This window comes from Agelaius phoeniceus, chromosome 10, assembly GCF_051311805.1.
Source record: "Agelaius phoeniceus isolate bAgePho1 chromosome 10, bAgePho1.hap1, whole genome shotgun sequence".
Taxonomy (NCBI): domain Eukaryota; kingdom Metazoa; phylum Chordata; class Aves; order Passeriformes; family Icteridae; genus Agelaius; species Agelaius phoeniceus.
In genome coordinates, this window is record NC_135274.1 from 26,081,302 (window position 1) to 26,104,808 (window position 23,507).

Genomic DNA, 23,507 nt, shown 5'->3' on the forward strand with positions numbered 1-23,507 from the left:
TTTTTTTTTTTTACTGCCTGTTGGATGCCAAATGTGTGGAAACTAAACTTGGTTTTCTTACACACCACAGCTTTGACCCCTGTGCCTGAGTGGGAGTCGGGGATGTGGGTGTGCTGCTGTTGGGAGGGGAAAACTGGGAGAGCTTTGGATGTTTGTGTCCTCCTGGGGGTGCATCTGGGGAGCCACGCAGCAGTTGGAATAAATGGTCATGGACTTGTCTGAAGTTCAGCGGGGTGAGGCAGGGCTGGGCTGCTGCTGTGCCCTGTGAGAGCAGGAGCTGCTGGGCCATGCCTGGAGCTGTGCCTGCTGTGGTACAGGAGAGCTGCAAGGGGAGAGGAGGATCTGATTCTTCAGCTGCTGCTCAGGTAATACCAAACCTGGAGCCTGCAGGTGAGAGGTGTTTGCTGTCCTGCTCTCCTGGGCTCTCCCCAGGTGCCTCTCCCCATTCTGGCTGGGGCCCAGGTGCTGCTGGCTGGTCCCTGTCACAGGGGCATGGCCAGGCTCTGCTGGGCAGGTGTTCCACAGCCCCAGCAAGGAGAGGACACCTGAGCAGGAGCTCCATGGTTGGTTCATCCCTGCCCTGTCCTGCTGGGCCCCCTTTGCAGCTGCTCTGGAAAGGCAGAAAGTGAGTATTTTCAAGGAGGAAAAGAAAATGTCTGTTTCTTGGTTACCACTGTTTTTCAGTCTGTAACAACTGTGTTTGTGTGTGTGGTGTTCAGGAAAATGTGGTTGTTGCTATGGGAATTGAAGGAGCTTTTTTCCCCCAGATAGAACTGCTCAGATAGTCCAGAGCAGAGAGACACCCTGGGTTTGGAGGAGCAGCACCTCTGCCTGCCTTGGGTGTGGGATTTGTGCTGGAGTGACCCGTGGAGGGCTCAGCCCTGGTTTGTATGAGCACTGAGCACCGCTCTGTGCCTTAGAGCTTCCCTTCCCCGAGCCCAGGGGCTGTGGGACCCTGAATGCCCCATTCCCTGCAGCACCTGGCAGGAGGAGCTGCTGGGCACGGCCCCTGCACCACAGCTCCTGGCTCTCCTAAGACTTGGATGTGAAGTATCCCTGAATTTTGACGTTTTCATGGAGCTGAGTCACAGAAATTAATCATTCGGCAGGGCTGATGGACTTCAAGCACCTGTGCTGATCTCCAGAGTCACCTGAGGTTACACTCTGCTCTTATCTCAGTAGCTATGACAATTTTTTTTGACTCCTGGTGTTCCCCCCTCACTCCCGAGGTTCCCCTCACTCCCGGTGTTCCCCCCCCCATTCCCGGGATCCCCCCCCATTCCCAGGATCCCCCCTCACTCCCGGGTGCCGTTCTGGGATCCCTCTGTAGGTGGAAGTGTTGTCGAGCCCAGCGGAGCCTCCTGGCTCTGCCGGGGCAGCGTATACCGAGAGACACCGAGGTGAGCAGGGGACAAATGTCCTACCCTGGGCCATGGGGACAGAGCAGCCCCGTCCCTGGGGCATGGCCTCGGCTGGACACCCCAATTCCAGCTGCTGGGAGCCCCCAGTTCCAGCTGCTGGGAGCCGGGGATGGATCAAGGCCTCCAGGGGTGGCACCGGCCACCAGCTGTGGGAGATCCCCCGGGAGTGAGCAGGGACAGGGACAGCTCCGGGGACAGCCCCGAGTGACCCCAAAGGGGAGGGAAGGGGGATCCCTCACCCTGGCCTGGGCTCTCCAGATGTCCCAGAGGAGCCGGGGCTGCCCCATCCCTGGAATGTTCCAGGCCAGGGTGATCCCTCTGAGGCCCGGCAGGGGCTGGGCGGGCCCAGGGCCTGTGCGCAGGAGCCGAGGGGGGAAATCCACAGCAAAATTGCCTTAAAGCAAGTGAATGTCCTGAAAGGCCCTCACAGATTTAATTACCCCTGTTCAGGGATTGCTGCAGCTTCCCAAAATTCCCTGTGACTTGGGAACCCAGGTTTGTATGGAGCAATCAGGAGCTGAGACTCAAATGCCTGAGGTCCCCGTTTTAAAGTGATTTAGAGGGTGAGAAGCTGAGGTTTTATTCAAGGCCTGAAGGCTTTTCTATGCCTCAATACCCGTTTAAAGGGTGAGAACCTGAGGTTTTAATCAAAGCCTGAAGGTTTTTCTATGCCTCAATAGCTCTAAAAAAGGAAACGCTTTCAGTGTCTGCCAGGTGGAGATGGTTCAAAGTTTGCCCCCCATGCTGAGGAGACAGCGGGGTGACAGTGACTGAAACGGGACAGAGTGGAGGGGAGAGGCTGGAGCTGTCACCCTGTCCCTTCCAAGGGCATAGAGCACGCCCTCCAAGGGCACAGAGCACCCTCCTTCCTCCCCCTCAGCATCCCCCGGCAGCTTCTCCGAGCTGGGAGCCCCGGGCCAGCCCAGCCCCAAACCAGCCCTCCAGAATTCCGTATCTTTCTCCACCAGGATGCTCCGATGCCGTGGCCAGGCAGGGTGAGAGCACAGTAGTGCTTTGCCGTCAAGGAAACCGCAAGAACGAGCGGAGATGTTATCTCTGACATCTGGCTGCGATCAGCGAGCTCTGGCTGCCGTCCCTAATGGACGGGATGGCCCCGAGGCTGCTTTTTGTTTCAGGGCTCCTCGTGGCTTCCCCGGCAGCAGCGGAGCCGACACTGGGATGCCAGAGCTGGGGACACAAAGGCAGCACCGCCACCCTTCCCCTGCCCTCTGCAGAGCCAGCAGTGACCTCGGCGTGGCCAGCGAGCAGTGACGTGTTCTCAGCCACCTGTAACCCAGGTGAGACCGGCTCATCCCTGCCACGGCAGGGACACCTCCTCCTGTCCCAGGCGCTCCCAGCCCTGCCCAACCCGGCCTTGGGCACTGCCAGGGGTCCAGGGCAGCCCCAGCTCTGTGGACACCCCGAGCACCGAGTGTCCTGCTCCTGCTCTCAGGTTGTGGTGATCATGAGCTTTAAGGTCCCAGAATAATTTTCCCTGGGTCAGGCTAAGAGAGATCCCTGGAGACTTTTGCCTTCTGGGATTTGTGCATCTCCTGCACACATCCTGCTCTGTGCCAGGAGCCTGCCCAGATGTTTTGCTCTCCTCTTATTTCAGGCACTGCCTTTGGATTAATTGCTCATGATATGAACCCTGAGTTGTGCTGTGATCCAGGGGAAGGGATGTCCCACAGATCCTGGGATGGGGATCTGAGCCCTGGTTCCAGAGCCCTCCTGCACGGCTCTGCCAGCCGTGGTTCCCCCAGGTCTCTGCTGCTGCCAGGGTCAGGTGCACACACAGATCCTCTCCCGATGGAAGTCCTGTGGACAAGGGACTGTTTTCCTGTCAGATGGATCTTCAGCAGGTTTGGAACATCCTTTCCCAGAGCCAGCCAGAGGAAAGGATTTCTGTGGATTTCTGTGAACACAGAAAATCCTGAAAAAATCCAGAAAATCCACAGAAAATCCTGGTCTCCAGAACCAGCCTTTCATCCAGAGATCAGACATCCAAGTTCTCCCTGTGTCCAACTTGAGCAGGTGAATTTGTGCCTCATCCAGCTCCAGCTACTGCTTCCTTCCACCACCCTCCAAGGAGATGCTGGGGTTATTTTTAGAGGGAACCCACAAAAACACCCCCTCAACCCAGACACCAGCAAACAGGATGGGGTTGGCAGCCACTGACTGGGGCCGTGCTGCTCCTGGGTTACACGCACGGAGCCTGCCCTGCCCGGGCGCCTCCCAGCTGTTCCCGAGGAGCCTTTTTTGGGTATTTTCCCCCAAAGGCACTCGTGGTTCTTTGTTCAGAACTTGGTGGTGATTAAAATGACCGCTCAGTCCCGGAAAGTTAAAACAAGCCCTGCGGCCAGCACAGTGCACAGGAAACAGCTGGGGAGAGGATGCTGGAACGGATTTCCATAAAAGCCAATGATTCACGGAAATGTTTGGCGAGCGGGGCCAGCCCCGGGCTCCTGAGGAGCTTCTCCCGACCAACACAATTCCCGAGCCAGCCCCACCCCGCCCGTCATTCCCGAATTCCCAGCGCCCGCCCCCAGCCCCGGCCGTGGAGCAGGGCAGAGGGAACTCCCAAAATTCAGCCTGGGGGATGCTTCAGCCTCGATTTCTGCTGCCAGTGAAATGCTGCTCGGCTGCCCTGGACTGGGGAAAGGGATGTCAGGAGAGGGCAGTGCCTGAGTTACAGGGGCTGGAGGGACAGGACACAGGGAATGGCATCCCATCCCAGAGGGCAGGGCTGGATGGGATATTGGGAATTAGGAATCCTTCCCTGGCAGGGTGGGCAGGCCCTGGCACAGCTGGGACTGCCCCAGATCCCTGGCAGTGCCCAAGGCCAGGCTGGACATTGGGGCTGGGAGCACCTGGGACAGTGGGAGGTGTCCCTGCCATGGCAGGGGTGGCACTGGGTGGGATTTAAGGTTCTTCCAACTCAACAGAGTCTGTGATGATGATGATGGTGATGGTGAAGGATATCTGGGCAGGACAGAGTGTGACCCTCCTGCAGGAAGAAGAACCTGCTGCATTCTGTGGCTCTCCAGGCTCCTTTCCTCTATGCCCACCAGATTTCTTCCAGGACTCTTTCCCCAGAGCTCCAAGCAGGTACTGCCAGCTGGGCATTGCTCCATGGAATGGTGCCAGGCCAAACCAAACCACTTTCCACAAACCATAAATCAGGAGATGGAAAATCCCCTTTGGTTCAGCTGCTCCTGCAGCGCAGGGCTGCTCCTGCCAGGACATTTTCCATGGATGTTTCCCACCCACTTGGAATGACTCAAGCACAGGGGCTCCACCACTGCAGGGATCCTCCCTGGCTGCACAGCTCCAGGGAGGGCATTTTCCTCTCTCTCACACTGAGACTTTCCTTTCCAGATGTCAGCTCTTTCCTCCCATCTGGACCCCCTGGGTTATTCCCCCCTTTCCCTGACGTTTCCCACCCTGAGTTAATTCCGTGCCTGGCACCAGTGCCTGAGCCCTGCTGGTCTCAGCCACATCCCCCTGCAGGGAGCAGAGGGGAGGGTGGGGTCTGGAAAAGTGGCCTCAGGGACACCCTGGGCCAAGCCCCTCCGTGGAAGGGTCTCCATCCCCCTGAGGGGTCTGGTGGCACCCGTGCCCCTGCCTTGGCTCTCTGGGCAGGAGCAGAGTCCCCTGGCACTGAGCCCTGTCCCCACTCCAGAGCCTGGAGGGTCAAGGAGAACAATCCATGGGAGCTGGCCATGACCTGGGAGCAGCTCCACACAAATGATATTCCTGGTGTGAAAATCCCCCAGCATTAATCTCAGCCCTTTTTATCATCCCACCCCAATGAATTCTGTGTGTGCTGTGAGGATGAAACCCCTGGATTAGTGTTTCACACCATCACAGCTGTTTGGGGTTTGTTCTCCCTTCAACAGGGCTCTCTCAACCACCTGTAACCACCAACATCAAATTTTCATGATGGAAATAAGGGCCTGTTTTAAATAACTAAAAATGCAGCTCTGGGGGGTTGTCTGTGAAAGGAAATCTCCCCAGTTTCATTATCTTACTCCTATTTTGGTATTGAAAATGCACAGCACAAAGAAAGACAGTCATGCTTTTATTCTGATTAATACATTTTAATGATCTGTGGCATCAGTTTCTATTTCCATGCACTTTTAACACTGCTTGGGAACTAAGATGCTTTTTCCTGCAGTCCAATTTCTTCTTTTGTAGAAAAACTCCATCTGCAAGGCACAGTCAGGATCCCAGATCCTACACACACCTCAGAGCAAGGTCTAGTGATCATCCCAGCTTTGGTTTGTGATATCCCAGTGGGAATGAAGTGATATCCATGGCAAGCTGTGCATGGCCACTGCTGATCCCAATTTCTGCTGAAGGAGCAGCAGGACCAGACAGGAGCTGGACTCTCCATCAAATCATCTGTGGAGAACATTACACTTTGGGCAACTTCAGGTGGGAAAAGGATGAGCCACACTGAGGCACTGACTGAGATTCCAGGGCTCCTCTTGTGCTGTCCCTTTGTCCCCTGGGAGCAGGGATGGATCCCCCTGCCCACCCTCCTGGCAGGGTCACTCAGGAGGGTTTGGCCACACCAGGGATGTGTCTGGGGCTCACACAGAGCACCAGCCCCAGCCCACCGAGCCCCATTTCCCTGCCTGGCACAGGGGACTGATCCTTTCTGGAAAGGGTCAGGGCTGCAGGAGCTCCCTCCAGAGCAGGCACCAGCCTGGCTCTGCCAGGGGCACTCTGAGCCTTTGCAGCAGGGCAGGACAGGACAGCCCTGTGCCATGGGGTGTTTTCTCCAAGGGAAGGGCTGGAATTCTGCCCACAGCCAGCAGGGCAGGATCCACAGGGACAAGTTTGTTCCTGGAGCTTTGTTTGGCTTTGCCTCGTGCCACGAGTCCTGGAGGGCAAGGCCCCTGACACCACTCCTACAAGAACTTCCTGCAGGAAGCTGGATTTCCTAAAATGTCAGGGCTGTAATGAGGTGTCCACATCCTCCGTGGCACTTTGTGCTCTGCCTGTCATCCCACCATGGAAAACACTTGGTAAACTTTCCTTGACGTGGTGAGATTCATTACATTGTTTGCAAAGCCAGCAAAAAAGGGTCCCTGACATTTCCATATTTTGTTTATTGCTTAGCAGCAGAAGCTCTGGGTTCTGGGAGGAAGGGGGAGAAGGGAAATATTTGTTCTGGACTTGGTTTGGCTCCAGGACCTGGCCACTCCCTCGTGCCTGAGCTGTGATCCTGTTCCTGCTCCCGTTATTTTACGTGCTGTTCCTCCCTGGCCACGCTCCCCCTTTACTGCAGCTGCTGCCCCAGGACACAAACAGGGAGATAAGAGCCCAGGTGTGAGGTGATGGAATCATGGAATCACAGACTGGTTTGGGTTGGAAGGGACCTCAAAGCTCCTCCAGTTCCTGTCCCAGGCTGCTGCCAACCCCATCCCTCCTGGATCCTGTGATGCTGGGCCATTATTCCCTGCCCAGGGCCAGGACATTGGAATGGGATGAACTTTAAGGTCCTTTCCAACCCAAACCTTCTGGGATCCAGGGATTTTCTGATTTCAGTCCCACTCTTTGAAGATGTGCTACTCTTTGTGCTCCTCTTGGAGAGACTCTTTTCACTTTTCCCATCTTGAAATGCGCCCAGCATCTAATTACACCATGAATAAATTATTGGACAGATAAAAGTTACTGCACCAAAAATAAACAAATATTTAACTAGATTTTAAATTGTAGGAATGGATGAGTTCGAGAGCTGTTCCTTCGGAGGCTGGAGTGGTTTCCCAGCTGTCAGAGCTGGCTCGGCCGGTGCCTCATCCCGGCGGGGACCCGGCCCCGGGGCTCGCTCGGCGGGGCCGCCCTTCCCTTGGGAGGCTCCAGGGATGCGGCGCTGCTGCCGCCGTGCCGGCCCGAGCCGGGGCCGCGGGCAGCCCTGGCCGTGCCCAGGGCTCCGGAGAGGCGGAGACCCCCGGCGGGGAGCGAGCGCGGCGAGCCCGGCAGGGTCCCGCTGAGCCGCCGCAGCTCCAGCACCTGCTCCCGGGCCCGGCCCAGCGCCGCCGTCAGCTCGAAGCGCTCCTCGCACTCCCGGCGCACCGTGTCCTGCAGCAGGGAATTCTGCAACGAGAAACACTGGGAATATGCCAGCCATCACACCTGGACTCTCCTGGGACAGGGACCCGCCCTGCACTGTCCTGCTGTTCCCTGGGGAGCCAGTGGGGCATCGCAGGGAAGTGCCCAGAAGCTGTTCCTGCTCTCCTGCCCAGCGGGGAGAACTGGGAATGCTGCTCTTGGGGAGGGAAGGCAGTAATGGACAGAGGTGCAGTGACACCAAGGGGTTAATGCTGCTTTTCCCTGTAACCCTCTGCAGTGGGAGAGCACAGCCTGCCTGGAGCCTGGAGCCAGGAATGGAACCAGGTGTGGAGCCAGGAATGGAATCAAATGTGGAATCAGATATGGAACCAGGAATAGAACCAAGCGTGGAACCAGGAATGGAATCAGATATGGAACCACGTGTGGAATCAGATATAGAAGCAGGTGTGGAACCAGGTGTGGAACCAGGAATGGAACCAGGTGTGGAACCAGGAATGGAACCAGGAATGGAACCAGGTGTGGAACCAGGAATGGAACCAGGTGTGGAACCAGGTGTAGAACCAGGAATGGAACCAGGTGTGGAATCAGGAATGGAACCAGGTGTGGAACCAGGGATGAACACATGGAATCATGCAATCACTCATGGTTAGGCCGTGCAGTCCCCCTGCTGTCCCAGCACTGCCAAGGCCCTTCTCTCCCATCCTTGGGCACAGATTGGGCACAGCCTCACTGGAATTCCACTCATACCTTTCCAACCTTTCCAAGGAATAAACCAGTACCAACCCCAGCACCAATTCACTTGGAAGAGTTTTATTTTCACTGTTGACCAATTCTTTTTCCTGCCACTGAATTGCTTTGGACATTCCAGCCTAATCTTATCTGCAGTCCCTGACTCCACATTTCCCATGGAGCAGCTCTCTCCTCCCTTCCCACTATATTCCAAGCATTCAGCAAATGTTTGTGGTCAGAATATCAACCAGTTGAATTTCTCTTTGCATTTAATTCATTTTGATGCATTCCTGAGTTAGGGAACGTGGCTGCACTGGTGGGAGCTGGGGCACCAGTTCAAGGAATGAGAAATACCCATGGCTTCTACTCTAAAAACTGGGAATTCTTCATTGTTTACTCATGTTTGGGCAGTGGGATGTAGGCTACCAACTAAGAAAGGTCTTGCAGGATCTGAAAAATAATTTTTAGTAATATATTTTTCTATGAAGCACTAATTTAAGCATTTGCTGAATTACAAGTTCACATCTTTTGTGATGTACCGTATTTAGGAAATGATGATGGATTTGTCTGAGAAATCTTTGCATTTCAATGGATTTTCTGGTCACAGACCTTTGAATGATTTTAGAAATCACATGTCTCCAAGTAAAAATAACCAGGCATTTCCTGGGTCCTGTTCCTACCTCCTCTTGAACTTGACTCAAACTGTGAATCAGCTGTGTCTTCTCCTGGGTTAATTTTTCCAGTTCATCTGACTTGTGCTTAATTTCTTTCCTCAGTTTATCCAGGAATGATTCATTGTTGCTCTTTTCCATGGTCAGCTGGAACTCAAGCTCACTGATGAGCCTTTTAAGGCTCTGGATTTCTTTTTCCTTGTCTCCATCCTTCTCTGCCACTTTCATTTGGGCATCTTGGAGCTTCTTCTCCAGAATTTCCATCTCCATCCTCAAGCTCTTGGTGGCACTGGATATTAAACCTGGGATCTGGGTGAGATCAGACAGGAATTAATCTCAGTACCTCTAAATATGGAGAAGTAATAGCAGACAAATGGTGACTTGAGGAAAAAACCAACAAATTCAAACTTGCAGGTCCTCAGAGAGAAAAAAAAGCTCTGAATCTACATAATTCCCTCAGAGGACACCAGAGAGCTGTAAATTAATCACCACTCACTGGGAACACAGAGATTAATTTGTGTGTTCAAGATCAAATAGAGACACTGAGGTATAAAAGGGGAAATTTAACTTCAAGTTAAATTTATTGCAAGTCGGTGTTTCCTCAGGGTTTAAAAACCATGGTTAAACATTTGCCAGGTGAACAAAGCCAAACTCATTTTCAGCTCTAAATCACCACAACCCCGATTTTAAATAATAATAAAACCTCATCACATTCCTTTCGTTTTTCCAGATTTCCCAGGTTCTCTCAGGAATTGTATCAAACCTTTTGGAAACTCAGGTTCCAGGTACAATTTCTCAATTTCTGCATCAAACTTGAGGGGGATCTGGAGCTCCCAGCCCCCTGTGGTGCCAGCACCAGTCCAGCCCAGCAGGTTTTACTGGCCCTGGAGCTGCTGGGTTCCCTTGGGAAGGGGAAAAATATGGGTGGGATTGTGGCACCTCATCATAGCCTGAAACAGCCCCAAGCTTTTAAGAAGTGATGATGTCAGATTAAATATATAATTAGCAACTCTGGGGACATAGATGGAGTTTTGGTGGTGAAAATACAAGATGAGAAAGAACTTCCACACCAATTAACTTGAACTGGAATAGTTATTTTCAGCTTGTTCCATTAAAAAAAAATTAAATATACAAAGACTGTGAAAAAGCATTGTATCATCCAGAGAGAGGATGACACACAGAGGAGGTTTTATCCCTTCACATTCCCATTTTTTACAGTTTTCTGTGATCTTCTGCCACAAGTTTTCTCCGGAGCATTGCACACCTTCTGCTGGAGCTCCTCGTGTTCTCTCTGGTACTTTGTGATCAGCTCCTGCTGTTTTTGTCTCTCCAGCTCCAGCTCCACTCTGGCCTCTTCCCTGACTTTCAGAATTGCTTCCTTGTGCCGAGCCTCCCCTTTGGCCAGGTCCATCTCCAGCTGGGGGACAAGAGGGGTCAGTGCCATTGTCACACTGGGATGGGATGATGGGATGATGGGATGATGGGATAATGGGATAATGGGATAATGGGATGGTTTGGGTTGGAAGGGACCTTAAATCCCACCCATCCATGGCAGGGACACCTCCCACTGTCCCAGGTGCTCCCAGCCCCAGTGTCCAGCCTGGCCCTGGGCACTGCCAGGGATGCAGGGGCAGCCCCAGCTGCTCTGGGAATCCCATCCCAGCCAGGAATTCCCAATTCCCAATCTCCCACCCATCCCTGCCCTCTGGCACTGGGAGCCATTCCCTGGCTCCTGTCCCTCCATCCCTGTCCCCAGTCCCTCTGCAGCTCTCCTGGAGCCCCTTCAGGCCCTGCAAGGTCACAAGGAGCTCATCCCAGACCCTTCTCCAGTTGGAATACTGGGTGAAATTTCTCCAATTGGAATACTGGGTGAAATTTCCCAGCCCTTACAGCATCTCCAATAATTCACATTATAAATTCAGCCATCATTTCCGCAATAGAAAAATCTGGATTCTGGAGGAAACCCTGAAGGCTGCATTTAGGAGAACACTTTTCCTTTCCCAGGCTGTTCCTATTCCCTTTGAGCAGCTGATTCTGATGGATTTAATTGCAGCAGGCTGAGAGCACAACAGGCACATTAAATGCACAACACAAACCTAATTATTTCAACGATTAAAAGCACAAAAGCCCACAATGAGCTTAATTACAATTATCTAATTCCACACATTATTATGAGCAGAAGTATAATAAATCTCCCCAATGTCTTTAGGGGGAAAAGAGAAACTGGAAATATTGTCATTATTTTTTAAAGCAAAATATACCCAATTCAGGGTGTGGAAGAGGTGCAAAATTCCCCACTAAGTTATAGCTTAAAAATTGCTGTATTTGTAGGATGCCCAAAGTAGACTATTATAATAATAACAACAATATCAACAACAACAACAACAATAATAATAATAATAATAATATATTGTATTTATACTATAATTATATTATATATAGTTAAATTATATTAATATAGTAACAATAATTATATTAGTATAATTATCATTATTCAAAATATAATTATTATGTAATTAATATTAAATAGTCTATAATTCTATAATATTAGTAATTAATATTATGTGATACTAATATTATTATATATAATAATTATTCAATAATGATATATTATTTTAATGATTATATGAAATATATTATTGATTATAATTATATTATATTTATTATTATTATTATTATTATTATTATTATTATTATTATTATTATTATTATTATTATTATTTCTATGCTCTTAGATGGGAGTTAGGATTCTGAACATAAATTCCCAGATTTATTAACTCTACCTATTATTGCAGATCCTGATCACTTGTTGGAGGCTCCTTGACTCCACAGACTAAACAATCAAAGGCAATATAAGAACCTGAGCTCATTCATACAAAACATTTCCCATTTAATATTTTAAATGAATAAAGCTGAGATCCAGGACAGAAATAAAGTGGAGGTTGATGTTCCAAGAGAGCACATTGGCCACTAATTTATTTACAGCCACTTACATGCCCCTCGTTAATTAATATTTAAACAGGAAGATAGAAGTGTGCAGCCATCCTGCCAGGAGGGATTTCTCCATGGCAAGGGTGGCTCAGGAAGGACAGGAGCACACCTGGAGGTGCCCAGGCATGACTGGAGTGGCACTCAGGGCTCTGGTGGCACCCAGAGGAAACTCAGTAATCCTGGGATTCCATGAATCTGCTGTGTTCCAATGGAGTTATTTCTTAAATTACTTCCTGAAAGTGACTTCTTTTTGTTCCACTCAAACCATTTCAGGTTTATGTATTTTAAACAGAAAACTTGACCCTCTGCTGCTCTGCAGTGGCACCAACCAAAGGCAACGTTGTCACTTTGTCACTTTGTTGATTTTTTTTGGCTGCTGAGCTGAATTCTGGGGCCTTGCTGTGGCTGCATTTTAATGGCTGTGACACCAAAGCTGAAATTGCTCCCTCTCCCCCACACCAATCTTTATTTTGTCCTCATGTCAGGTTGAAAACCTCTGATTATGGAGCCAGCCTGATCCCCTTCCCAAATTATATCCTGTGACAAGGAAGGGAAGGGGTTTCCAAAGAAATGTAACTGATCCTAATTGCTACCAGTCCCCAAGTTTTCCTGGGACTAAATAAAGCTTTCAGACACTGAAACAAAAAATACAGTAATTTCAGTCACCAATTATGTGAGGCTAAAATCAGACAAGTCACAGTTATTGTTCAACTCTGCTTTCAAATTTTCCTTCACTGATATATGCACTTGTTTTAGTTTCTTATTCTTTTTAATATATATTTTTATTCTTTTTAATACATAAATATATTTTTATTTCTTATTCTTATTAATAGATGAATATATTTTTATTTCTTATTCAGTTCAGGGTTTTTTGGTGCTCATGGAGAAAGCTGCAGATGAAAACACAGATGGTTGACATGGTGACAGCTGTTCATGGGAAGCAGCTTCCCAAATCCCACTGGAAGAGGCTGGCAGGAGAACTCCTTGGACAAAGGGCATTAGGGACAAGCTGTGGCTGCCCCTGGGTCCCTGGCAGTGCCCAAGGCCAGGTTGGACATTGGGGACAGTGGGAGGTGTCCCTGCATGGCAGGGGTGGCACTGGAGGGGCTTTAGGGTCCCTCCAACCCAAACCAGGCTGAGATCCTGGGATTCCATGAACTTGAACCAACATTAAATGTGCTTTTGGAAACAGGAGGCTCCCCAGACAAAGCCTTCCCTGGGAATTCAGGGGTTTGAGGCCCCAGAGGCCAAAGGCAAACACCATTTGTGTGTTCCTGACAGAATTTTTGGCTGAGTCACTTCCAAAGCAGGCTGTGTGTGATTCCATGGCTGCACCACCCGTGGCACTGGAGGAGATCATTCCCTGGTTTCCTTTCCCAGTGCCCTGTGTGGAACTGAACCCCCAGAGCAGAGCCCCCAGAGTCACCTTGTCCCTCCAGGAGTCCTCACTCTGCACCTTCTGCCTCAGTGTCTCCTGCAGCTGCTCTGTCCTGCTCTTCAGCAGCTCCCTAAAAACACAAAATCCATGTAAACCTGGGCTCTGGCCACACTGCTGCAACCCCCTTGCCTTGAAATGAAGTCCTGCTCGTCCTTGCCCCAGGAATCACCACTTGGAATCCCCACCATGCACTCACTTGCCTCCTGAATTTAATGTTTTAATTTAATGTTTCAAAGGAAATACAGTGCTTGATCTTCCACTTCAAATGGCATTTTAATATTTCTTTGATATTTTCAAGACAAATCTCAAAGAACACAGAGAAACTTAAAATATTCCACCCAGAACTTGTATTTCATGAGCTTGGAATATTAGGATCATTAATTTAAAAATTGTAATGGGTTTGGAATGAAAACTACTGAGTGCTTTCTGTCGTTCAAGGAACTGTTTGTTACGTGGGGCTTGTAGGGTGAGACTCCTGGAGAGGGTAAATTCCTTTCATTGATGTTGTTAACAACTTGTCCACCTCAAAAATGCCTCAATATTCCCTCAGCCAGGCTCTTGGACAGGATCTGGTGCTTGGGGAGGTGTGAGAGCAGCTTCCCACCAGTTCAGCCTGGCTCTGAAGGGTCTCAGCTGTGAACAAAGCTCCATTGTCCCTGGGATTGCTTTGAGATGTGCAAAATAAAGCACTGGGCTGCTGAGGGCTGTTTGCCCTGAGTGCCTTTGCTTTGGACTCAGCAACCTGAATCCATTTTTATTTAATTACCTGCAGCAGAATCTCCATCTCCAGTTTTACTCTGACAGCCACAGGCTTGATTTCAGCATTTAGAAGTGCCAGGAGGCACCAACTGTTCTGCATTTCAAGAGTTTGAATATTCCCTGCACCTTGAGCACAAAGAGCAGCTGAACAGCTGCAAAAATGGGGCTTTGGAGCGCAGATTAAATTCAAGCTGAAGCTCTGCAGTCCAAGCAGAACTTCTCTACTCTTATTTTTAACAGTACTTTTTCTTCTCTTCATCCAAGTTTTGTCTCTCCCATAATAATTTAAAATCCCAATCTAATGACCTCCAAAATCTCCAGAATTTCCAGGAGCACCTGAGTCCAGCTCAGCTCCCTTTACCTTTCCTGTTTCAGCATCAGCACCTCCTGCTCTGTTTGGCTCAGCAGAGCTTTCAGGGTTTCCAGCTCACTCTCTGATCTCCCAGTTCTTCTTTTCAGATCTTCTTCTCTCCTTTCTTTCTCAGCCACCTCCTCCTGTAAATGTTTGCAGGCTTGTTGGCAAAGGAGAAGGGATTCCTCCTTTTCCTTCAGCTCTTTCGTAAGTCTACAGATGAAATAAAGAAATAACAGCATTGTAGTTACTATATTCTTATTTATAGACAGAAATAATAATGCCTGGAAAATAAAATATTGGCTAAAACTCCATGTGTTCTTTATGAAGTTAAATCTACTGACTTGACAGATTTTTTTTTATTTATTGCATAAAAACTGCATTAAAATAATAAAATGTTTGCTGTCATTGCTCAAAAATATGAAATATCATTTCAGCATTTACCTGGACTCAGCAATTCCATTCTCATATTTGATCTTTTTCAGTTCATTTTGACAGACATCAAGTTCTGTTGACTTCACCCTAAAAAACATTGGGAAAGAGGATATTATCCAAAGGAATAAGCCTTTCCTCCTGCAGCAGCCTCGAGATCACTTCTGGGTGTATTTTCCTCCTTGCATTTTCCATTTCAGGTAAAAGGCCACGAACACAAAGTTCTGTCAGCTCCAGCAATGGTTACTGGCCATTGGAAGTTACACTTCCAGTGCCATCTCAGCCTGACCTGGATCACAAATGTTGCAAACAAGAAGGGAGATCTTGCAACACTGATGACAATTTTGAGTAATAAATGAATAAAGTGGAACAAATCCCAATTTTGTAGGTAAAAGGGCTGGAAACTTTGCAGGTTTCATGTCATTATGTCACCATTGCAGCAATTAATAACCATGGTTAAGGTTCATATTTACATTTAAACAGATATAGAATATGTTGTTTTATTAAACTGTGCCCATATTACGCTGAAATGTTAATTTACACTTGGAAAGCCCTCCGTGTTTATTTAACTGTGTTCATGACATCTTTGTTTCCCACTCAATCCTTACATTATCACTGGAGCACTTTGTTGCTAAGCATCCCAAATATTTGCAACTCGCTCGTGGTCAGACCCCTGAGTGCAGGAGCTGGAACAGGAGGTGCAGAGCAGCACAAATCCTGTGCTCAGGTTCCAGGCAGTCAGGGGCACAGAGTGCAGGTGAGTGCTCAGGAGCCTGGCAGTGCCAGCTCTGACCCCTGAGCCTCTCAAACACAACCTGGCCCTTTCCAGCATCCTGGATGCTCCTGGAGGTGATGTCCCCCAGCTGCTCCAGTGCCCACGGAGGTTTCCAGCCCTCAGCTGTGGGATTTGTAATGTTCTGTGCTGTTGGGGTGTCAGGCTCCTGCTGTGGGAGTGTTCTGAGTGCTGGGGAGTGCTCTGGCAATGGGAGAAAATCCTGCAATGGTTTGGGTTGGAAGGGACCCCCAAGCCCATCTTGTTCCACCCACACTTTGCACAGAGCAGGTGGTTCCCAGCCCATCCAGCCTGGCCTGGGCACTGCCAGGGATCCAGGAACAGCCACAAATTCCCTGGAAAACCTGTGCCAGGCCTGCCCACCCTCCCAAGGAACAATTCCTAATTCCCAATATCCCCCCCAGCCCTGCCCTCTGGCAGTGCTCTACCACTATAGATTCCTCCCTTCCTTCCTACATAAAAACGTGTATATACACATTTTTATCCTCAAGTTCCATGGATTTTCCAAAATGCCTCCTACACCTGTGTGTTAGGTGAAGCACTGCATCAGGCTCCTTCTCCCTCCTCTGCAGCTCCAGCAATCCCTGCTGCAGGAAGGCAGCCCTGCTCCCATGGCTCAGGCAGGTGCTTAGAAATAATCAGATGAAGATAAAACAGTTCCTCTGTTGGTCCAAACCTTCTCAGAGCATTCTGACAAGCAGGAAGAAAAAGTCTTCTGACTTGCTGGAAGAAAAAAGTGGTTGATGTGTTTTATGTGCAGTGGGAAGCAATCAAGGAATGGGAATCTTACAGCAACAGCTTCTTGTAGTGGTCCATCTCTGCTGTCACCTTCTGCAGCTGCAGGCCAGCTGTCTCCACCTGATTTGTTAAATCTGAAAGCAAAAACACGAGGTTGTGTCTCTGTTAATGTTAAATTAATCCACTTTAGTGGTTTGTTTCCAGGTGAGACCTGCAGCTCCTCACTCCCACCTCAGGCAGAGCAGGGCACACGAGCAGAGTGAATTTACAGCTTTTTGCTGGGGTTTGTTTGTGTGTTTGGGGCTTTTTATCCCACCAGAAAACACCAACTTCAACTGCACTGAAACATGAAATGCTTTAAATCAGATTGTTTGCTTTAAATCAGATTGTTTGCACATAAAGCTGAGAGCAAACAGATGCAGGAAGGTGGCCCCAAAACTCACCTGGAATTCCCTTCATCTGAAACCCTGGCAGTAATTAAATGGTGTTGTACTTGTCTTACCCTCTACATGTTATCCTTCAGAACACATCACCTCAGCTCCCATCAGCCACTGCCTTTTTCCCAGTACAACCCCTGGTTTTTTAGTTAAATTATATCCTCCTTTTCTAGGCTTTCAGACCCTGAGAACAGCCATAACTTGCAGATGTGAAGCCCTTTAAACTGAAGCAGCAGCACATGGCTTAATCAGATTTTTGTCTCCATGAACATCTCACAGAATCATGGAATGCCTTGGCTTGGGAGGGACCTCAAAGCTCCTCCAGCCCCAGCTCCCCTCCACTGTCCCAGGCTGCTCCCAGCCCCATTCAGCCTGGCCTGGAGCACCTCAGGGATGGGGCAGCCACAGCAACTTGGGCATCTCTAAACATCCTCGTGAACCAGGGCTGCCTTTCCAGGAAACCTAGGAATGATTTGAAATCAAAGGTTCTACCAAAAGGACAGTACCAAAAGATACCTGGAAAAAAATCCAATGACAAATCGTTGCAACAGGTGTGGAAGTGAAAGGAAAAACAAGATTATTCTGCAGAAAGCAACAGCAAAGTGAAGTGTCCCTGTCTCTGAAGGGAGCAGCTCCCAAGACAGTCCTTCAAAGCTCCCTGATATACCTTCCCAGGAGCCAAATATGTCACTCCTGTTCTTAAATTTATCATTTCACCCCAATTCCCTGAGTTTCCATAACTTTTCCCACATGTGTCTGTCAGCCATTTCCTGCAATGATGATGGATGATCCCAGTGTGGGATTTCCTGCCAGCCACACCTTATCTTGATAAATCCTACAAGTGGAAGAGTCTCCTCTTTTCAGTAAAGGGAAAAGGAAAATTGTTCATAAGACTGCAACAAAAAAAAAAAATCAGGGAGAGAATTATACAGGGTAAAACACACAGGATCTGTTGGATCTATCAAACTATCAGCATTTATAAAGAGCTTTTTGAAGAGAAAAGTAAAATTTCTTGGACTTTTCTGAACCCTTGGAAAAATCATGGAAGTTAATTGTAAAAGCAGCTTCTCCACCACCTGCTGTGGGTGCCAAAACAAATCAAACAACAAACAAATCAGTAATTTTTGTGCACTGCACCTGTGGCACAGCCCTCAGGTGCTGTCCCTGCCACGGGTGGAAGCTGGACCGAGGTGAGCAGAGCCCCAGGCTGTGACAATGGTGGCACTTTCCTTCCTCCCTGAGCCAGCAGTGGTGGCCCAGCTCCCTCTGGACACACCAGTCCCTGCTGGTGCCCTCACTGGGCACTCCTCAGCCGTGCCCTGTCCTGCCCTTCCCAAAGCTAAGGAACCCAGCTTCCATTCCTGGCAGAGCCTGTGGGAATTCCTGCAGAAAGGGAGAAGCTGTGGCTGCAGCTGCCCAGCAGATGTGAGCACAGCCCTGCCAGCAGGAACGTGACCCTGTGCAAACACACGAAGCCCACGTCGGTGTGGGTGGACACCAGAAGGAGCAGAACCCTCTGCCCATCCTCACAGGCTGCTGTGCAGAAGATTTTCCCAAACAACTCTCTCTGACCTTTTTTAAAATTGTTATTTTAAAAGATTTCTGCCAATGATTAATGACTGTGGTCTTTTCTCTTCTCCCTCAGTGTGGGAGTGTGGACACAAGTTCTGGAATAAAGGAAAAGGAGAGGGATGATGCTTGGTTTGGTTCTGTACTTTGGGTGGTCTCCCTCAAAGCTGTTTCCTCTTTCACTCCATTTGTTCTCAGAAGTTTTCATGCTCACTGAGCATGGACAGGAGTTTTTCATGAGGGAAGAGATGGATTTAATTACACAAATAGTTTCTGCAAGTCTTCTCTTGAGAGAATTCCCACCAAAGTCAATGGGAGCTGGTGAGCAGAAAGTCCCACACCCATGGAGGCAGATTCCAGTGAAAACCATGGCAAAAATGAGGCAGCTAATGAGGAGAATGGCAATACAAAGGGAAACTTGTGCTGCAAACCTGCTGAACAGAGGAAAATGTATTCAAACCCTTATGTAAAAATGTTCTCTGGTAATGAAAATAAAGCCAATTGCAAAACATGCAAAGCCAACAGAAAGAGCTCCCACTGTGTAATACTGATACTGGGCCCAGTGCTGCAGCAGCCACCACGGCTCAAAGACCCAGCAGGCCAGACCCATCTCAGTTTCATTCCTGCTGAGCTTGACTCGTTGCTGTGACTCAGAATGGCTCCCAGCACAGTCACCAACCTTCCAGTAACCTCTGTGAGCTGTGCTGTGACAGGGACAGGGGCCGGGGGCACGGCCCGAGCGTGCACGAGGACCTGCGGAACCACAGAAACAGAAACAGAGCAAACTGGGGGCTGTTTCCTCTTCCTTGGGCAGATTGCATCACTGCAGCCCCTGGTGTGTGCAAAGCAGGCAGCAGAGCCTGCCCACAGCTGGCTTGCAGGAATTGAACCACCCAGTTTGCATCCGAGGGCACGGTGCCCCAGCTCCTGCCTGGAAACAGCAACAACTGGTAAAGTTTTCAGTGAAAAATGAAAATAATAAGCAGCACATTGGGTAAGCAGCCGCTCTGGAAGCCATCAGCTCCACAGCTAATTCCTAACAGATTCCCAGGGAGGCCGGATCAGAGGCACACGTGGTAGAGCTGTGTAATTTTCTGCTTTTCCTGCAAAACCTACAAAATCCAAACCAATATAATTGCTGACAATTTGAGGGTAATCTAAATACAAGCTCGATGTTTCATACATGTGCACAAAAAAGAAGATTATTTCCCTGAAGTTCAGATTTCATGGGGAGGTTCATAAGCACTGCTCAAACAGATCATGGAATCCAGAACCCCAGGATGGTTTGGGCTGGGACCTTAAATCCCATCCAGCACCAGCCCTGCCATGGCAGGGACACTCCCACTGTCCCAGGTGCTCCCACTGACCCAGCCTGGCCTGGGACACCTCCAGGGAAGGAGCAGCCACAGCTTGAGGCTCATCTGCCATCCCCAGCTGGGATCCTCCACCCTCCCCTGGGGACCCTCAGCCCCAGGGACCAGCCTGGAACCCACTGGGAGCTCAGAGATGGTCCAGGAACTGGAACTGAGAGCACACAGATCCCTGGCCAAGGCACACTGGAACCCAGCCCCTCGTGCTGGATTCCTCTTGGATTTTGGGAAATAGGAATTTGTAGCAATTATTTAAAACTTACTTAATAACCACCCCTTGTATGGGCCCTGAATTTGGCCAATCAGCTGCGCCAAAGGAGGCAAAAATATTTTTCTCAGAACACCAATTCCAGGCAAATTCAGATGTACACTTAACACAGATAGTTCCCAGTACATTTATTTAAAGAGCATAGCAGGCAATCTGTGAGAAATATGAAATACATGCATGAAAAATTACAGTGTCAGGCAGGAAAACGTTGCCTCACCACGTGTTTCTAAGGAGACCAAAGCAGTGAAGTAACACCCCAAGGCCCTGCACAGAACAGAACTAATTCTTTGTATTTCTAATAGCTCATGTACTGTGTTCTCTATGATAATTTTTTTTTTTGTCTACACAACAAAGTCCTTCTTTTAATTTGTGACTCACAAAAGTCTGGAAGGAGCCCAGGGATGGACTCCAGATTTCGATCCTTCCAGGAGACCTCAGCAGTGCCATCAGGAAGTGTCCAACTCACCCAGAGCTGCCAGGAACTGGGAGGATGTGCCAGGGGAGGAGGGGCTGGGGTTTATGTCCCCCAGCATTTGCTGCTGACCACTGCCAGGCTGGGCTCCACGGGCCTGTGCCTCGCTCTTACACCTTCATGCAGAAAACCAGCAGAGAAAAGCAGAAAAAGGGACCGGATCCTAAATAGTTCTGAGTGGCACAAACCAAGGGCAGCCTCAACAGAATAAACCAACAACTGCAACCGTGCAAACATGACAATCTCCAAGACCTTCAAAATCCTTAAATAGGGAAAAAATGTTATTTTGGCAGAGCCTGCTCCCCTCCCACGCCCCCAGTGACACAGTGCAAGCATGCCTGCACTCAGAAGGATTGGATTTGCTCCTCCATGGCCAGAGTTCACACTCCACCATCAAAGGCCTGGGTCTAAAGCCTGAATTTTCTGCCTGTATTCCTGCCTGTTTGAAGCCAAGCTAACTGGGATATGTCACAATTCCTACAGACCTGCTTCTCCTACACATTAAAATTACTTTGAAATACTGGAAAAACTAAACAGGAAAAAAATGGAGATTCTGACCTTAATTTTCCTTGGGGATAATTTTTTACCCTCAGCGTTTTAGGCCAAGCAGACAAAATAAAATAAAGACAATAAAGACACATCCTTTAATGCAGAATTATGGTTTGGGTTGGAAGGGACCTTAAATCCCACCCAGTGCCATGGCAGGGACACCTCCCACTGTCCCAGGGTGCTCCCAGCCCCAGTGTCCAGCCTGGCCTTGGGCACTGCCAGGGATCCAGGGGCAGCCCCAGCTGCTCTGGAATCCCATCCCAGCCAGGAATTCCCAATTCCCAATCTCCCACCCAGCCCTGCCCTCTGGCACTGGGAGCCATTCCCTGGCTCCTGTCCCTCCATCCTTGTCCCCAGTCCCTCTGCAGCTCTCCTGGAGCCCCTTCAGGCCCTGCCAGGGGCTCTGAGCTCTCCCTGGAGCTGCTCCTCTCCTGGCTCCACAGGAGAACCTGGATTCCTGCTTCTCCTCTGGAAGCAAAGTGTGGCCCTTCCCTCAGTCACTCTCTGCAGCAGCCTGGTCCCAGCCCCTGGCAGGAGCTGGGATTGTTTGCCATGGATTCCTGTGCCTCCTGTGGCACTCAGGCTGCTGAAAAGCTCTAATGAGCCTTTGCCTCACTCTCTGCTCCACCAGCAGCCCTGCACCCCCCAGCTCTGACCCTCCCCAGCCTTCCCACCACAGCTGGAATTCATAAAAAAATACATTTCAACAGCACTTGGAGCATGAACAGTGCTGTCTGCACTACCTTCAGCTCAGGAAACTCTTCCCCCTTTGCATTTTCAAAGCTCTTCAAAGTGGTTTTTAAAGTGCCATTAAAGACGCTCCAGGAGATGAAAACACCTCCTTTCCATGAGGAGGGCTAACATTCCCCTCCTTTCCATGAGGAGGGCTAACATTCCCTCTCCTTTCCATGAGGAGGGCTAACATTCCCTCTCCTTTCCTTGAGGAGGGCTAACATTCCCTCTCCTTTCCATGAGGAATGATTGCATTCCCCTCCTTTCCATGAAGAATGCCAACATTCCCTCTCCTTTCCATGAGGAGGAGTATTACCATTCCCTCTCCTTTCCATGAGGAATGCTACCATTCCCTCTCTTTTCCATGAGGAATGCTCGCATTCCCTCTCCTTTCCATGAGGAGGGCTAACATTCCTCTCCTTTCCATGAGGAATCCTAGCATTCCCTCTCCTTTCCATGAGGAGGGCTAACATTCCCTCTCCTTTCCATGAGGAATGATTGCATTCCCCTCCTTTCCATAAAGAATGCTAGCATTCCCTCCTTTCCACGAGGAATGCTTGCATTCCCTCTCCTTTCCATGAGGAGTGCTTGCATTCCCCTCTCCAGCTGCAGTTTTCCATCCTCTCTCATCAGCCTCATCATGGCAGCAGACCACCAGGTTTAGACTGGGAGCTGGAGTAGCCTGTGGAGCAGGAGCAGCCAAAGACTGAAAATTCAGATTTTGGGAGCATCACCAGCAATTTCAACCCATCCAGAGCAAGGCCAGAGCTAAAGAAAAGCCACAAGGACTTTGGGGAAGAAGAATGATTTTTTGATTTGTGATGAAGTAAAGGATCTAGCTGGTAATAAAATGAAAGCAGAAATCCTTTAGGAGCCCGTGCTCCTGCAGCCAGCACCAAGAACACAGACACATTATCACCATTAGTGGTTTTTGATTTGGGGAGTCTGATTGATTGAACAATTCCCCAGCAGACCTTACCCTGTGTGGAGCACTTGTCAAGACCTGTCACCTCCCTCAACTGGGTGATGCTCTGTGAGGCTGAAAAGGGCCTTGAAGCCAGCAATCCAACTGATCCCACAAATCCCCCACAAAGGGAATCTCCAGAAAGCCTCCACAAGCATGAGAGCAAAAAACAACACCAGAAACAACTGCTTGGCCCCTGCTCTTGCAAATGCCTGCTGGGGTGGGAAATAATCATGACTTTGCAATTCTGTGAGAAATATGCAACAGAATAATCTTCAAAATATTGGTTGCAGAAAGGAAAATCCTTTAAAAACACGTAAATCACAAATCCTGGTAGTTTTTATTATTTCTGGAGTGTCAAATTATTTCAAAGAGGGACTTTGGGGTAGTTTGTGGGAGGGAAAAAAAGCAAAATAAGGCAAAACCCCAAGCTCCCCCCAAAGCATGGACACTGAGGATGTGGCTGATTTCCACACCCCACTTTGGACAGGACAAATCCACTCCCTGGAACTGATTTCCAGTAAGATGCTGTTTGTTCCCACTCATTTATTTTAATACAATGGCAAACTCATTTCATATTTAATGATTGTTTCATGAAACAGCCCTGTTTGGTATTTCAAAGAGAACCATTTTTATCAGCAGTGCATTAACTGGGTTTATTACCCTGATCCAGCAATGTGTTCCCTAGAGCCAGACCCCTTGAAATCCTGCTGGATTTGTGTTTTACTGATCCATTCAGGA

General features: G+C 49.2%; 1 protein-coding gene across 1 annotated transcript in view; it reads right to left on the reverse strand.

Moving 5' to 3' along the window:
* Positions 1–5,489: 5,489 nt before the first annotated feature.
* LEKR1 (leucine, glutamate and lysine rich 1) overlaps positions 5,490–23,507 on the reverse strand; it is a 34,623-nt gene continuing 16,605 nt past the window's right edge. The window contains exons 6-12 of the mRNA XM_077184236.1: positions 16,458–16,539; positions 14,887–14,964; positions 14,452–14,655; positions 13,320–13,401; positions 10,167–10,319; positions 8,912–9,211; positions 5,490–7,526 (exon numbers count right to left, since the gene is read on the reverse strand). Coding sequence (XP_077040351.1) covers positions 7,203–7,526; positions 8,912–9,211; positions 10,167–10,319; positions 13,320–13,401; positions 14,452–14,655; positions 14,887–14,964; positions 16,458–16,539 — 1,223 coding nt within the window. The 3' untranslated portion in view covers positions 5,490–7,202. The remainder of the gene's footprint in view (positions 7,527–8,911; positions 9,212–10,166; positions 10,320–13,319; positions 13,402–14,451; positions 14,656–14,886; positions 14,965–16,457; positions 16,540–23,507) is intronic.